The sequence below is a fragment of the Mugil cephalus genome, chromosome 1 (assembly GCF_022458985.1).
Source record: "Mugil cephalus isolate CIBA_MC_2020 chromosome 1, CIBA_Mcephalus_1.1, whole genome shotgun sequence".
Classification (NCBI taxonomy): domain Eukaryota; kingdom Metazoa; phylum Chordata; class Actinopteri; order Mugiliformes; family Mugilidae; genus Mugil; species Mugil cephalus.
In genome coordinates, this window is record NC_061770.1 from 1,166,708 (window position 1) to 1,184,130 (window position 17,423).

The 17,423-nt window shown below is 39.7% G+C and overlaps 1 protein-coding gene across 4 annotated transcripts; it reads left to right on the forward strand.

The window, feature by feature from the left end:
• The first annotated feature begins 343 nt into the window (after positions 1–343).
• On the forward strand, positions 344–11,312 carry LOC125018381 (protein-glutamine gamma-glutamyltransferase 2-like). 4 transcript variants are annotated; one of them, XM_047602211.1, is made up of 15 exons: positions 344–388; positions 805–999; positions 1,434–1,670; positions 1,767–1,885; positions 1,977–2,105; positions 2,240–2,417; positions 3,488–3,623; positions 3,901–4,004; positions 5,206–5,445; positions 5,744–5,785; positions 6,201–6,257; positions 6,784–6,996; positions 7,165–7,325; positions 8,893–9,032; positions 10,580–11,312. In XM_047602211.1, the coding sequence occupies exons 1-15, from the start codon at positions 346–348 to the stop codon at positions 10,734–10,736; spliced, it is 2,151 nt and encodes a 716-aa protein (XP_047458167.1). In that variant the 5' UTR covers positions 344–345; the 3' UTR covers positions 10,737–11,312. The 4 variants fall into 4 exon arrangements, with proteins under 4 accessions (XP_047458167.1, XP_047458175.1, XP_047458182.1 ...); XM_047602219.1 differs by lacking the exon at positions 6,201–6,257; XM_047602226.1 differs by lacking the exon at positions 5,206–5,445.
• The last annotated feature ends 6,111 nt before the right edge of the window (positions 11,313–17,423 follow it).

Here is a 17,423-nt window from a genome sequence, read left to right on the forward strand (position 1 = left end):
CTCATATTCAAAATCAATTTATATCAATCAGTTCTTTTAAACACTGATGCAAACTCTTCATATAGTGTTATACTTTGTTAGACCACCAGTATGTATTTAACTCAACTTGGATTTAACCCTTGATTTAACCTGCTGCTGCACCCCAAGCTGGACTCCACTGGCTTAATGATTGTTGAAGAGTTACTGGTGTTATGTGTGCTCCTACGTACCACTGCTCCTATCACTGGAGATTAGCGTGAACAATGGGGGATGGATGATCATGGGGGAAAAAACATGAGAGGGTGAGTGTGAAGGTGGAGCATGTTTGTCATTCCTTCAGTCACTTGCAACTGCGACTGACAGACCATGGACTGCATGCAACAGGAAACATACAACTACGACTTTAGTGGTGAGTACACTCAGTAAGTTTGTTTTTAGGCTGTTTCATCTACACATATGTGTGCTTTTGGGAGACTTGAAAATAAAATTTACTCAGTTGATGAGATTTAATGTAAGAATATATCAAAACCTTTCTGCTGTGGTTGAATCTGCATACCTGTTCTGTATGTCAAGAATGTAAACAGCATGGTTGTAAAACAGAGAATGTGGCAGAATGTGCGCCTGGTTTAGTTTCTAAACATGTACTGTGAAAAGAAAAACTCCTTTAGTATTTTTCTTGATTAAATTTATTGCTTTGTATTTTCGCTAGTCAGAAATCCTATGACTGCTTTAAGATTGTGTGGTCAAATTCATCCTCTTCTCCCTTCTAGTCAGAGAATTTCTGGATGAATGTGGATTTCCTACTTCATCACATGTTTTTTCCAGGCACTGACAATGGCCACCATCGACTGAGGTTAGTCAATTTTGAGGTCCAAGCAAACCACACTTCCCATGAGACCCAGGGTCTGAGCAACATTAGACTGGTGGTGCGACGAGGGAAGCCGTTCAAGCTCACTCTGCTGTTCCACAGCCAGGCGTGGGATCCTCACACAGAGGGTCTGGTACTAGAGGTTTGTCTAGGTACTGAAGACGAGATTAAAGTGTGTGTGTTTTTTTTTTTTTTCATATACATAGTATTTTCATTCTAATTTTAAAGAGTGAAAAGGAAAACTTCTTGACAAAATAAGAGCTGATGAGAATAAATATTTTGGTGATTAGATTCATAAGCTCCCCTAAAATTTGGCAACTTTGGCAACACACAAACCAACAACACACGCAATCTATAAGCTTGTTCACACAATTTAGCGTCCTTAGAGCGGCAATAGAGTTCTGTGCTCGGGTCACAAGTCTTCTATTGTACACTTACAAATATGAGTGGTCGCATTTCATTTAAATTTTGAGTCACAATTAAAAATAAAATAACAACAACAACAACAACAAAAAAATGCAACAGTCAAATCAGAATTATGCCACATGATTTATTACTAATGAATTGCGAATCTCTTTCTGTGCAGGTGATTTGTCAGAGAAGATCCCAGTCCAGTTTTCCAGTGAGTGGTCCAACCCCCAACGCTGGTCAGCCACAGTCTACCCAGAGAATCTACAGCCTCAGTCAGTCACAATCCACATCTGCTCCCCTGTTCTCTCCTCAGTGGGTCTATATGACCTCCTGATTCACATAAACACCCTTAAGCACAGACTGAGTTACACACTAGGAAGATTTGTCTTGCTCTGCAACCCCTGGCTAAAAGGTGGGTCCATGTAGCAGTGCCAGTTGATTTTACTGTTCACTGTCTATTTAATATCCTCCTGTAGAATAATACCACATGACTGTCATTACTTTTCAGATGATCCAGTGTACATGCCACTGGATGACCATTTACAAGAGTACATCAAGAATGATTACGGGGTGGTTTACACAGGCACCAATTCAAACATATGTAGACGACCCTGGGTGTTTGGTCAGGTATGTGCTAATATTTGATAATTATAAATGGAGCATGTATATTTGAAGCTAATGACACGGTAAATCTACCTTTGTGTTTCCATCGGTGTAGTATGAGCCTGGAGTCCTGGAAGCATGTCTGAAGCTCCTGCAGGTCAGCCCACAGCACTTTAGAGATTCACTCAAAGACTACAGTTTACGAGCAGACCCTGTCTACCTCAGCAGAGTGGTCTGTGCTATGGTGAGAGCCAACCCCAAAGATCCACATGCATTTATTTCCTCTCACACCAGAATTGTTACTAATATTATCAATAACTTGACTGGCTTTAATAGGCAAGTTTTTTCAGTGCAATAACATGCCTCCCCTTCTCTAAGGTGAACTGTAATGATGACTTGGGGATTCTGGAGGGGAAGTGGCAAGGCAGTTACAAAGGTGGCGTCAGGCCGACTGATTGGAGCGGCAGCGCTGACATCCTTCGTCGCTGGTTCTCATCCAACTGCATCCCCGTGCGGTATGGACAGTGCTGGGTGTATGCATCTGTCCTCTGCACAGGTGATTTGAACAACAGGGAAGCAAAAAAGTAATTGATTTTAATATCATTTGAAAAATGAAATAAACACAGTGGATTCGGCAATATAACAACATATCTATTACATCATACTATTTTTAAACAATGGAAATATTCCCAGGCATGATTTGAAAGTGGACCAAGAGTATTTTGAAGTTGCTGAATAAGTCGAATTAGCCTGTTAAGAGTAATGTGTTATATCTTCTACTGCACTGGAGGAGCTTTCTGAAACACAAACATAATAACTTTAAAGAGAAGGATGATGAATTAACTAGCTAACGACATGATAAAACCAGTTTGCATCAGAGTAAGTGTAGGATAAACTGACTTCTTTTTCATTTTTTTTTTTTTGTGAGGTTAGTTTTTCGTTGCATTAAATAACTAGTATGAAGATATATATCTCATAATTCAGCAGCAGGTCCCAGACAACTGAATAGTCCCTCTTTTAAGTGTTGGAGAACCGTTGGTCATTATTATGACTACATAAGGGAACTGAAATATCAATTGTAACACCAGATTTGTGGAAGGTGCTTTTAAAAGTCTGTAGAACCATATCTTCCACGTAAGACAACATACTACAGTAATTATCATTACTTGATGTGCATTGTTATAGCATTTGGTTACAGTAGAAACAGTGAATATAAAGACCCCACTGAAAACATAATTATGAATGCCTTATATCCTTAAATAATACTTGAGAGGAGTAACAACAAAGTGTTAAGAAAGTCTAATTTATATATTGTTGAATTTAATAAATTCATGCAGTAAATTTGTGCATTATGGATAAGAGGCAGCATGGGGACTGGTCTTTATTTGTGTCAATCACACACCCAGCCATTATCTGAGAGAGCTAATAATAAACTACTGGTTTCTCTTAGAAGAAATACAAAATTTTACATATGCTGATAGATCCCCATCCTGGCCCTCTAACTATTTTTGTCAGACGCATACAGTAGTTACTGCTATGGAAATGATGATGATGATGCTGCTATTTCTATGATAAAACACATTTTTTTCTCATTGTAATAAAACTGGATTTTTTTTCTTCCCCCAGTGATGAGAGTTCTGGGGGTTCCCTCCAGGGTGGTGACAGTTTTTAACGCAGCCCATGACAGTGATGGCAGCCTGAAAGTTGAAGAGTATTACACCAGCAGAGGGGAGAAGCTTGGCCTATCAAAGGACAGCATTTGGTTGGTGTTACCTTCTGTCACACCTCATACAACACATTGTAATTTACTGCTCAAAAATACAGATGATGTCACAATTTATTTTTAAACTATTCTTTTTTCATAGTATACTATTTTTGTGTGTGTGTGTGTCGTAATGTAACAACCTTTTTATATGCACATATCTGGAAGTGATAATCTGGAAAAGAGTAGTTTTTAGATATATTATTCCACTGTGTATGCATTTAGTTTTACTATTCACAGTAATCAATAAAATGTGTGTACTTGTGTGACCTCAAAGGAACTTCCATGTGTGGGCGGAGTGCTGGATGAGGAGACCTGACCTCGGCGCTGGGTTTGATGGCTGGCAGGTAGTGGACCCAACTCCTCAGGAGAAGAGTGCAGGTGGGTCGCTCGAAATGGTGCTGTTTATTAATTAAACTGCTTTGTAAGTGTAGTAATTTTAGTAGATGTGGCTGACCATGAGTTGCCATCATGACAAAAATAAAAGGACAGAAAAAAACAGGTTAGGGTTGCTAGTTGGGGAGCTTTGGGAGTCGATCAGGTTCAGTTTCCACTATTCCCCACCCACTACGGCAGGGTGTTGGAAAAGAGGGTCAGATCGATAGTTGAACCTCAGACCGAGGAGGAACAATGCAGTTTTCCATGGCGTGGAACCATGGACCAACTCTTAATCCTCGCTGGGGTGCTGGAGGGGAAATAGGAGTTTGCCCAGCCCGTCCACATGTGTTTTGTGGATTTGGAGAAGGCCTACGACCGTGTCCCCAGAGGGATCCTGTCGGGGGTGCTCCGGGAGTATGGGGTGGATGGCCCCTTGCTAAGGGCCATTCAGTCCTTGTTCCCAAGGAGCGTGAGTTCGGTCCGTGTAGCCGGCTGTAAATCGGACTTGTTCCCAGTGAGGGTTGGACTCCGCCAGGGCTGCCCTTTGTCACTAGTTCTGTTCATGGACAGAATTTCTAGGCACAGCCGGGTGGTGGAGGGTGTCGAGTCCCGTGATCAGAGGATCTCATCCCTGCTTTTTGAGGATAATGTGGTCCTCTTAGCTTCATCGAACTGGGACCTCCAGCTCTTGCTGGGGCTGTTCGCAGCCGGGTGTGAAGCGGCTGGAATGAAGATCAGCACCTCCAAGTCTGAGGCCATTGTTCTCAGTCAGAAAAGGGTGGATTGCTCACTCCGGGTCGGGGAGGAAGTCCTGCCTCAAGTAGAGGAGTTCAAGTACCTCGGGATCTTGTTCACGAGTGAGGGTAGAATAGAGCGGGAAATCGACAGATGGATCGAAGCGACATCTGCAGTGTTGCCGGTGCTTAACCGGTCTGACGTGGTGAAGAGAGAGCTAAGCAGAAAGGTCCCACCGGTAGGAGGCCTCGGGGTCGCCCCAGGACACGATGGAGGGATTATATCTCCCGTCTGGCCTGGGAGCGCCTGGTGGAAGTGGCCGGGGAGAGGGCCGTCTGGACCTCCCTCCTAAAGCTGCTGCCCCCACGACCCGGACCCGGATAAATGGAAGAAAACGAAACGAAACTAATAATTTCCCCACAAAAAAAAGATATATATCAATAAATGCACTGTTGCATTGTTGTTTTAGGGATATTCTGTTGTGGCCCCTGCCCAGTAACTGCTGTCCAGCAACATTGCCTTGGTGCCCCATATGACACACCGTTCATCTACGCCTCTGTGAATGCTGACATCATACGGCTGATTGTGCGTGATGGACTGGTGGTGGGAAGGACTGTGGACACTGACTGGGTGGGACAGCTGATCTACACCAAAAAAGTTGGTTCAGACAACCCGGTCAATCTGATACACAATTATAAGGGCACGAAAGGTAAGGAATGGTGGTCTATGAAGTGAAACAGACAGTTTGCATCATGAAAAAAGTCCCAATTTTTTACATCTATATTTAAAAGGGGTTTATACTGTATATGGATAGTGAATGCATTATCTTTTTAGTTAGAGGGAAAGTGACGTCAATTAAATGCAATACGCAGAAAGAGAAGAAGAAGACAGTAGAAGAAGATCATTTGTTTTCAAACCGTATTTTCTCTCCTTTTTTTGGAAGCAACCAGCAGGCATTGTTGGAGGCACATCATGCACATTTTCTCTTGTGTTCCTTTTTCTTTCAGAGCAGACAGAAGCAGTGAAAATAACAATGAAGACAATACCAGGTCAGTGGCTGCTTGACGACGCATGTCTATATAACACACCCTTTTTCCATCTCAACCTAAATATTTCAACATATTTATTACTCATCGTCTGCATCTTAACATGTGAATGTGGTGATGCAAATTCCATTCAAGTAAGTTTCATTTTGCTTCCTGTCACCAAGTTCTGTTATGAGCCATTTAACTGGGCAAATAGATCTCTTACTTGTGGTTTTACTGTATACAAGGAAAAACTAAATTCTCCCTCATAAATTACAAACCAGCTAAAACAAGGACTGTGACAAGGAATAAACTACATAAAGCACATAGTAACGACATGGTAGAACTCACATATAAGTTTTCTCTTTCAAAAACAAAAAGAACTCATGATGACCATGTTTTGCTTTTTGATTTTCTTATATATCTTACAAATCTGTAGCAAAATATTTTACATCGGGTTCCACTTCATGTTCCGGTGCAATGGAAGATGGAGCTGGTAAGCTTTCATACTAGCCTCCATACTACTCACACTGTCCTTGTTATGGCTATGGCTCAAAAACTAACGCTGTCAGAGTCAATATGGCACTGTCTTTTTTTATAAAATGTGTGTGCTAATCAGTAACAGTATGCTAGAAGTAATATTTTCAGTATTATAGTTATAATACACTTTCAACCATTTATTTGTCCATGCTGTTTCTTAAACTATTTATCTGCTACCTAAATACTGAATTGTTATTACTGCGCATTAAAATTTTACAGTTACAGTACAATATTTCTTTTAGAATAGACTCCTTCCTTTATGGACTGTGAGGAAAAAAGGTGTGGCCTCCTCCTTATTTACAGATGCAAATATTGTTCTTGAGCTGTGTTCCATTCAAGTTGGAGGTCATGAATTTTCCTAGAAAAATACCAATATTTGTTGTTTATGGCAGCACATATTTGTGAAGTTATCTTTGTTCGAGGACTTAAAGCGCAAACAATAGCACCTGTCTTTCACCTAAAACAATGTGTGTCATCTCCAGGACAAATGTCACCCAGTTTGGAGGTGACCCTGACTATGGATAGGGTGCCATCACTGGGTGACAGCATCCACATGTGCGTGACAGTCACAAACCGTTCAAACAGCCCCAGGGTCCTGATGGAACTAGTCAATGCTCAGCTGAAAGAGTACAACAGCACCCCACAGGGAAGCTTCTGGAAAGTACACAAAAAGGTTCACATACAACCGCATGAAGGTGACTGAATACAAAGACATTCATGAGTCACAAATATTAGGAATTACATCAATTATACTACTATGCTCTTATGTTTTTTTTTTTTTTTGGTAAACAAAAAATATTCGATTTTTCTATAATCTGATTTATTATCCATTTAGTTCTTCTTACACTTTACTCTCTTTTCAGTGTTGACGCTCCACCACATTATCCCTCACTCTGAGTATGACACAGTCCTGGCTGGTGACGACATTGTGAACTTGGCGGTGGTGATAAAGGATGTGATGACCAACAAAAGAGTGTTGGCTACACAAGAGTTCAACGTAAACCCACCGCAGATAACCATAGAGGTACAGCAGCACCCAGTCTCTTTACTCTTCTGAGACCAAGTTCTATAAATGAATTACTATATCTAGTGTTGTCTTCTTTTCTTTTTCTTCCTCATCTTCCACACTTTGATCAGTTTCATGGCTGTCAGTTGAATGTGACAAGTTACGGTATCAGGAGCAAAGTCAGAAATCACATCAGAGGAGCCTCTGTGCATCAGCTCAGTATGGTTAGATGACCTCGATTGAATTACTCATCACAATAAGTTTTATCCTGTTCATCATCGCTAAAACATTGGTTCTGCAGCTGGTGTCAGCAGAAGCAGTTTTCATTTCTAGCAAAATGTTCCTCCTGAAGAGTCCTGAATAATTAAATATTGCACCACACATTGACCTCTAGGGTATAGCTAATAGCAAATTAACTGCTGTCAGAGACTGTAGCCTGTAATACCATTATGAGTAATTAGCAGCAGACATCACTTGAGGATTTCATACCCTAAAGATTCAGCTTCTCAAAAGTAAATCCTCTGCAACATAGAAAGATATGATGTAACATGAAAATACACTTCCAAACTTTAACTTTTTTGGTAATTGTAATGTGTTGTCTACCTTCTATCTGTTTCATATTTTATAGCATAATTGTACAACACCTTTACACAAATGTGTAGCTGCTACTCTCAGCTATTTTTACCTTTATCTGTGTGCAGTACTGGCATTAAGACAACAATCATGGACTCACCAAAAACCATATTCTTTATTCTTTATCCATTTGCTTCTACAAAGTGATAACTAAAAACTAGTTGTTCTGGGGGATCCACACAAAGCAGCAACCATCAAAACAAACAAGCACATGAAAAGTCAAAACAAGACAACCCCACCCTGGTTCATTAATTTGTCTATAAACTGAAGAAAATTGAGGCTATTGTCGATGCACTGTGGGTATCATAAAGGGGGTATTTCTACTTAGTTTGTCATTCTTGATGGTGTGTCCTATGCAAATTATATTTTTACAATGTATTACAATTAAATATATCCTCCACATTTAGCTTGGATGACCATTCATGCATCTCACTGATTACATCCAAAAACAATGCATTTACTTTTGGTGGTGGTCAGAATACATTTTTTGATTCTTATCCCTTTAGTAATGGCATGCAACTCAAGACGTAGATTCTCAACAATTTAACAATTCTGGCAAAGCAGTCAACAGAGCTGAGTTAGTCACACAGGGCTATCTCTATTTTTAGCAAAATACGGTGAATCATATAAACAGTAAAAACTGAAAACATAACAGGACCCAAATGACTCCTTTGTTGAACGCTAAAAGATCATGTTCGAAAAATACTCCCAGTTAAAAAGATGAAAAATCATACTATTTATATTATTTATTACTTATTATTATAAGGCAATAGGAATACCACTGTCAATGTCTTGGAAAATATAAGCTTTTCTATCTGCTGAGAGGATACATTTGCATAATCATGAGCTTCAAATGTCCTGTGCTGCTTTATATATTTTTGCTGTAATGTCACTTTTATATAATTTATAATTTACACTTTGTAACTTAACTGTATCTGTGGCTGCTCTACAGATTGAAGGGGGGGACAGCATCCAGATGAAGAAGAAGCATACAGCCTTGGTGTCTTTTACTAACCAGTTTATCAAACCTCTGACTGGAGCACTGTTAACTGTGGAGGGGTTTGGCCTGTTACAGAGCAAACAGGAGTCCAGGTAAGGCTGTTTAGAGGAGTAAATCATTGTCGTCAAGTGATATTTCTGGTTGAGCCTTGCAAGGTTCAACAGGAAAGGAAGACACGATCTGTCCGGTGAACACATTCCAGTGGTGTCACACATATTTCACCTTTATGTTAGCATTGTGAAGAAAACATATTTTGTGGAGCTGAACAATGTGGTCTGGGAATGTGGTCAGGTATGTTTTTGTGCCAGCATGAACAAAATGTTGCAACATCTGAATGCAGCTGTCTAACCTTGTGGCTAGAGTGTAGCATCATCACCCCAAGGAGACGATTTTACATATTTATTTTTCATTTTTATGTAAACATCTTTACTTACGTTTCTGTCATTATTTTTAAATTAAATCTTACATTTTCTTTATATGTCAATTGGGCTGTTCAAAGACACAAAAGACATAAATGCACTATACATTTTGAGACTTATTTTTAAAAGCACAGCTTGCACAGCTCTCCACCATTCCCTAAAGATGAATGTAGAATGTATCCTGCAAAAATATCTGCAATTCCAGTTGACAACTGGACAAACTTTTCCTTTTCAACGTTAAACATTGTTAATACATGATTTTGTTCTAAAAGTTGTTCACTTTCTTGGTATTGGAAATTATAATTAGTAAGGACTCACTATATGGCACAGTGCACTGGCAGGAAAAGTAAATAACATTGACCACAATTCAGTGTTCTGCTGGGAAATTATTGGAGCTGGCATTCATGTAGATGTTACTTAGATATGTAGCACCCACCTAGACCAGGCCAGGCACCACCCCATAGAACTGACCTTACCCCATAGCAATGACATCGGTTTAGGAACCACTCTAAAAAACATGAAGAACAACACAAGGTGTTCAACTGGCCTCCAAATTCACTAGATCCCAAACCGATCAAGTATCTGTGGGAAGGTCCACAGAGGCCCCTCCCCTCAACCCATAGGACCCAAAGACCCCCACTAACACCACAGGACACCCTCAGAAGGCCCATGTCCATCCTCTGATGAGTCACAACTGTTTTGGAGGCACAAAGGAGATCTACAATATTAGGAATGTGGTCATAATGTTATGCCTGATTGGTATATATTTGGACATTAGGTTTCTCTGGATTTGACAGTGGTGCCAGTGCTGACCAGTTTGACCAAACTACCGAATACTGTACTGTGTATCCTAATTCATTTTAGACATCGGTATCACACAAATCATGGCTCATGGTCAAAGACTATATGTTTAACCAACGCTCCTCTCCCCTTTCTCTTTGTTTTCCTTTTTCTGTCTTTTGTGGACGTAACTTTGCAAAGAAACTTTTACTAATTTTGCTCCATTTTTTCTGGTATAATTCCCTGCGATTATGGTGCCTTTTTATTTGTGCAGACAAGGGAGTGTAAGTTTCACCCCAGAGAGAAATAAACCAGCTAATAAGACAGTAGAAATAGCCAGTTTAGTGGAGATTCATCACCATCGCCACAACTGCTTTAACTGTGTGTCGTTGTGAAAACTAGAATGTGAAAAGATTAAGTTTCTCTGCTCTATTGTACAGGCTGGTTCTCCTGCAGCCAGGAGAGAAGATTGAGAAGAAGGTATCCATTGTGGCCTCTTCACCCGGCACCAAACTGCTGCTGGCCACTTTCTCACACAGCAAATGCCCCACCATCGTTTCCAGGAGCTTCCACAAAGTCTCTGTCACGACAGTGTGACACTGAGTCCAACATCCCAAAAGTTTCAACGGGAAGCATTTTAAATACAGTCAGCCAGTCTACCATCTATTAGCTTTTGAAGTGAGCTATATTTTTGTTCTTCATGAACAGACAAAGATACATTTTCTGTATTTTGCCACTGATTTGCCACTGATTTTAAGGCTTTTGCATACATGTAGGGACGTAATATACAGTGAATGTATGATATCTGCATTGGTCACATAGTAATGATCGAGAAATTTTGTATTTCATGAAGAAAAAGTGTCCTTGAATGTTCACAGTATCACCCAACATACTCAGGTCAAGTACTTTACATTTACAAAGACATTCTACTATTTTAAAACATTCATCAACATATAAATAAAATAACATGTCTTCAACCAAGACCAGACAGATATAAATAAGTGCAGCAATGACACAGCCAAGTAGTACAGTTCTTTTCACACTATTACTTCCATAGTTAAAGAACACAAGTACAACATTGCAAATGTCTTAATCTTAATCTCTGTCTTGATTCATCTGATTAAAACTCGCTTGGCTGGGCTCTAAAACTTGGACTAAACTACTCAAACCATGTTTCTTGTTTTGTGATGCTTCTTCTTTGATTTTATGAAGTTTCTTCTGAGCTTTGGAAAACATGAATAGTACTCCATGAGGTATCATCAACCTTAAATTTCAGTCTGGGCTGCATTATGATAAGACCACCAGATGGCAGCATTAGTGTATGTGTTTTTACTTTCTGCCACACATAGCCGCATGTAACTGTTTATTTGGTCCCAATGAAATATGTGTTTCTACTGTTTGTATTCATTTTTATGTTGCTTTTGTGGTTCTATTTTCAGTTAGTCCTGTATAAAACAACAACAACAACAAACAAAAAAGCTTAGCCTGTGTTTTCATGGAGGGGTGAATTTGTGTGTATTCCTTATACTGGAAGAAAAACTACACTAGATTGGACATAATGCAGCCCCAAAACCTTCATATGGCGATTTTCTCAGATCTAATACTTTAGAATTAGGCTAATGGTGTCAAGTTGTTGATCTTATAGCATTTCCCTTAATTATGGACCTAAAGTGTCCTTGTAAGAGTAAAGCTAAAGTTTAGTCTTCATCCTCCTGCAGGGAAGGAGAAACCCAGCTGGCATCAAGAGATCAAATCCTTCTTGCTCTGTTCAGAAACAGGTCCATCAGACAGCCTGTAAAACTTTCCTGGGTGAGTTCACATAGGGGAACTTTCCAGTTTGTCCTGCATTTTTGCTGAAAGTGTAATGGCCTTCTGAGTGGAACACTGTTGAAGCTCTTGGTCTGTTCAATTTCAGGTAGTTGGGAGAGGTTAAAAGATATTCTACACACAGATCCTGTGAGTGTGTATGGATTCAGCTTGCAGATGAAGATTGTTTTAACCTATAGGTTTCTAGGCTGACATGTGTGTACTGAACAGCTTGTGATCTCACCTCAGTGTCAGAGAGATTGAGGCTGAGGCGTTGGCAGATGGAGATGATAATCAGACTCCACGCTCGCTGATTTTCAGACAAATTAAACGTCAGGGGAAAGCAGGGAGCGGGACCGCTGGGCTGCTTTGAAAAGCTGAGGCTATCATAAATTATTAATGGCTCCCCGTCACGGCCTCCCTACCCTCATCCCTGGCTCTTTTCAGCCGTCCCTTTTCTTCATCCATCCCTCCCTTCTGGCTCTTGTGGTGTTGTTTGCTTCTCTCCCATTCCCTTATTCATTTCTCCTCTTTATCAGTCACCTCCTCTTTTTATCCCTCCTTCCTTCTGCCTTTGTGTTTAGTCCATATATGTCTTCCCTCCCTGTTTGTCACCTCCTCCTTGCCTCTTTTTTTACTTCGCTGATTTCCAACCCTCCCATCCATCTGCTCTTCATTACCCGTTCCCTTGTTAATCTTGATCACTTCTTCCTCCTCTGACTATCTTCCTCTATTCTTTCCTTCCTTTTCTACCATCCCTCCTTCCCCGTTTTCTTGCTTGGCTTCCTTCAGTTTTCCACCTTCCTGCCTCGACTGATGTCTCCGCCTTCTTTCCCTTGGTCTATCCTTTGAGTTGCCTTTAACAGGTTGAAATGGGCCTATTTCATTGTGCAACATTGGAAGTTAAGTTTTATTAAACATGGATGTATTTTATTACAGCTTTTTATTATGTTTTGTGATTTTATAATAGAGGCAAGCAGCAGCCAGCTGCAGACTCTAAGGGCTTCTGCTTACTCACTAAATATGTTGTTTTCTACAGCTTGGAGTACAACACTTTGACTCCAACTATAGATGACTGACATTTGCTTAACGGCTGAATCAGTAAAGAAACTCTCTCTGTCCATCAGCTCAGCTTGTCTGCAATTAATCTTCCTGTTTTCACAGGAAAATACAGATCCTCAAGAAATGTAATATACATTTTTAATGAGTGTTGTTCTGATTTGGATGTCATACCACTTCAAGGCCTAATAGTTTTGTGACGTTAATATAAAAATAGTCTAAATAAGGGTTGCAGATTACTGTCTGATCAAATAAGGGGCAGTATATTTGTGATAAATGGAAGTGGGATTATACATGAATGGCATAGAATACAAATGCTTAAATCTTCTAATTTTCAGCATTTAATAATATTATTTAAGCTTTCTTTTTGTAAATAAATGTTTGTGACTGGAACATTGAGCACATATGGGCCTCTGACTGACTAACTTCTAGCAATACTCCAGCCATACTTTGGAGTAAAGCAGATATAGTGTAATATTGCATCACCCACTCATAGACGCAAATGTAGTTGTTGATATTTGCTGTGTTGGTTCTGTGTAACTGAGGTTTAGGCCCTCCTCTTCCCTCCTTCTGTTGTCTGATGAGGGCACTCAGCCGATCACATGAGGTAATTATATATGAAGCTGTATCTGTGTGACATGTGTCATATACAGTACAGTTTTTACCTAATGTTTCTAACTTATTGAGCCGAAAAGTAGTTAATATTTTCCACCTACCACCAAAAGAGGAACAATGTTGCTTGTTTGTAGTCTCAGAATACTCACTGGGTTACTTTTCTAATAGTGGATGTGGTAAAAGGGAACAGAAACATGTTTCAGAACCAACCTATCGGAATACGTGTTGACAGATTTTGATTCTTTAAAGTTAACCTGCTCCTGAGCAGCTTACTATTGTAACTGTACACCAGGTAAATTGTTGCTGACTATCTGTTTTTTTGTTGTTTTTTGTTGTTGTCGTTGTTCTTGTTGTTGTTTAGTCTCCAAGTGCCAGAAATGTAGTGATTGTTTTTTTTTGTTTGTTTGTTTTTTCCCAGATTGATCTTAACCTCTTACCTTTACCTCCAGAAAGCTCTGTAGCATCTAATTTTGCTACTCCCTTCTTGCTTAGACCAACTTGATTAGCGTGGCATGTAACAGACTAAAACCTTGGGCTTTGCCGAAATGTCTGATATTTATATGCTCTACTAATAACGCTGCTGATATCATGCCAAGTACCAGAAGGTCAGTGCTCACAGTTCCACCTGAAACGAGTCTGTAGGACTGCACCATGCGGAAGAGATCAGATCAAATCACAGACCAGTGTGAAAACTGGTTAAAATAAGCTCCAGCCCCTTTTAATCAAGTACCTGTCCTTTCTGCCACCTCCCTTGTTCCCTTCCCTTCCCCTTCATTTATTTTTATTGACTATTTTGACTATTAGCAGTGTTTCTTTCCTTTCACTCAGTGCTTAGTTTCTTGCAGCGTGAGAACCAGAGGTTGAGAACCAGAGGTTGTAAACGTCCTGCTGCAGTCCGACAAGAGGGGGCACAGTGAGGGAGCAGACTGATAGATGGGCATTTGATGCATTCGACTGAACAGATGGAAGAGCTGCAAAGCCCTGAAGTGGCCGTCCATCCTCAAACTCATGTAAGCAAACTGAGACAGGCTTTGTAATAAGCCTTTTTGCCAGATTTAGAGCTAGAGTTTCAAACTGTGATGAAAAAGAATGATTAAAAAAAAGAAGACTCATTTAGGATTTTATGGGGCTAAATAGATTTGTCCAAATGTTATTTGAATATTTAGACCTCCTTGTTACGGCCCATAAAATATGAGAGGATTCTGGTCAAAATGCTTTTGCAAAGGCATGATGATAACGTAACACAGTGTTGTAATGATCTCTTTCTATTTGTAATGCTCTCTGCCCCATGCTTTCATTCACACACATGCAAGATCATCAAGACCAGCAACCCCAGTGAGCTGCAATAAAGGCGGTGCTGATAATTATGATAATTAATCTAGCTTCTGTCTGCCATCTATTGTCACCTGGTAATGAGTTTGTCCCGAAGGTCACTGCTGTAATAGCTCATGAGCAACACTGGCTATTGCTGCCCTAAACTGTAGACCACAATTGACGGGAGGTGCATTGGGCAGTCGGGCTATTTGTTTGGTGTAGCGGGTGGATTTCTGCTTGACTGGACTGTCTTTCAGTATTGATCAGTGTGGGTTTCATTACCACGGAGGGAGGATGTGACTGCTTGTTTGTGACTGTCTGTGCGTATAGATGTCCAATCACCGACTCTTTACATGTGTGAGGTTTTTGTACAGTGGACCTGATCAGTGCTACACTGGCACAGCAGCTCAGCAGACAGCATTTTACAAAACAAATCACACAACAATGACAACAGTTCTGACAATAAATAGCAGCGTGCTTTAGACAAAAATACACCATAAATACAAGTATGGATAGAACAGCCCACACTGTAACAAATTGCTGTTAATTTACAGCAGAATTCCAACGGTATTTACCTGTTATTTTTAAAAACATCACTCTACTGTTGATACAAACAGAAATTTGGTAATTGACCATTGTTTTAACATAACTATACTGTTTTCCTAAAATACAGCACTTTACCGCTAATCATTCATCCAAACCATCTAAAAAACAGGATCATGTTGTATTATTTGCATTGTGGGAAATTTAACCTGAAGTATACATGGGAAGCTGGATCTGTTCCTCTCTCTATCCATCCCCATCTAGCAAATTGTTTGGTGAGTAGCAGTTTTCTAACATTCGGAAATTGGTGCCAAGTACATATACAGTACACATATACTGAATTTGTGCATGCCATGACTGAATGATTCAGTAACTATAAATTTTCAGATTAGCTAGCTACAGACGATAGATGATTCCTAGAACTCTAACCTGTGGGCACACATATTTTACCAGGGAATTCGTGAAGCATAATAATTTTGCTTTAACGGTGTAAATACACCAGACAGACTCTGTTTCCTGCTGATTATTGGGTGATACACCAGATCAAAAATTTTACTTTACTATAACTTACTACATTTTCCAGTCAGTATTAGATTGTTTTTTGTTTTTTTATTGCGGTTTATTGTTAATCACCATTTCTGTTTCCATGTTTGCCATTAATTAATGAATCTATGCCACTGTGGCAGTGCCAGCCACTGTATTATTTGATCTATTCAGTGTTAGGTGAGTATTTTGGGCATCATTTTAGTTGGATTGTACAGTTTTGACATATTTCTTTGACGTTACAGGTACTGCAGACTATTTGCTGCTGCACTACTGATCACAGTAAGTACTTTTATTTGTTTTAGTATGTTTATTGAAGCATAACAGTCAAGTTTGCAATAATGTTTTCTTGTCAGATATGTGCACATCGGTGTAACGACTCAGTTGCCTATGTGAGACACATGAAAATTCACAGTAATAGTGAATAGTGAGATAGTTTAACAACTTATAAAAAAAACTCTCCGTAAGATTAGGACAGCGTATTATTCTTCATTGATAGAAGAAAACAAGAACAACCCCAGATTTCTTTTCAGCACTGTAGCCAGGCTGACAAAGAGTCACAGCTCTGTTGAGCCATCTATTCCTTCCGACCTCAGCAGTAATGATTTCATGAGCTTCTTCACTGATAAAATTGTTGGCATTAGAGATAAAATTCATAGCACCCTTCCATCTGTCAAAGATGTAAGTACAGTGGCATTAGAAACCTCTGTAGGACCTAGTCAATATTTGGATTCTTTCTCCCTAATTGATCTTCCTGAGCTCACTTCAGTTATTACGGCATCTAAACCATCAACTTGTCTTCTAGACCCCATCCCAACTAAGTTGCTCAAGGAGGTTTATCCATTAATTAATACCTCCATATTAAATCAGATAAACTTATCTTTATTAACAGGATATGTGCCCCAGTCTTTTAAAACTGCTGTAATTAAACCATTACTTAAAAAACACACTCTTGACCCAGATGTTTTAGCCAACTATAGGCCAATTTCCAACCTTCCTTTTATCTCTAAAGTTTTGGAAAGGGTTGTTGTCAATCAGTTGCTTGATCATTTAAACAGGAATGGTTTGTTTGAAGAGTTTCAGTCAGGTTTTAGAGCTCATCATAGCACAGAAACAGCTCTGGTTAAAGTCACCAATGATCTCCTCATGGCTTCAGATAATGGACTTGTCTCTATACTTGTCCTGCTAGATCTCAGTGCTGCATTTGACACTATTGATCACAAAATACTACTACTGAGACTTGAAAATGTGATCAAAATTACAGGAACTGCACTAGATTGGTTTGAATCATATCTGTCAGACAGATTCCAGTTTGTCCATGTAAACAACAACTCTTCTATATATACCAAAGTAAGCTATGGGGTTCCTCAGGGTTCTGTGCTAGGACCAATATTATTCACATTA

Bases quoted from the DNA above. Each gene is read 5' to 3' on its own strand.
- LOC125018381 (XM_047602211.1), top strand. From the start codon at position 346: ATGGACTGCATGCAACAGGAAACATACAACTACGACTTTAGTG. The intron at 1,000-1,433 runs GTACTGAAGACG...CTTTCTGTGCAG, and splicing joins GGTACTAGAGGTTTGTCTAG to GTGATTTGTCAGAGAAGATC. The intron at 7,326-8,892 runs GTACAGCAGCAC...GCTGCTCTACAG, and splicing joins CACCGCAGATAACCATAGAG to ATTGAAGGGGGGGACAGCAT.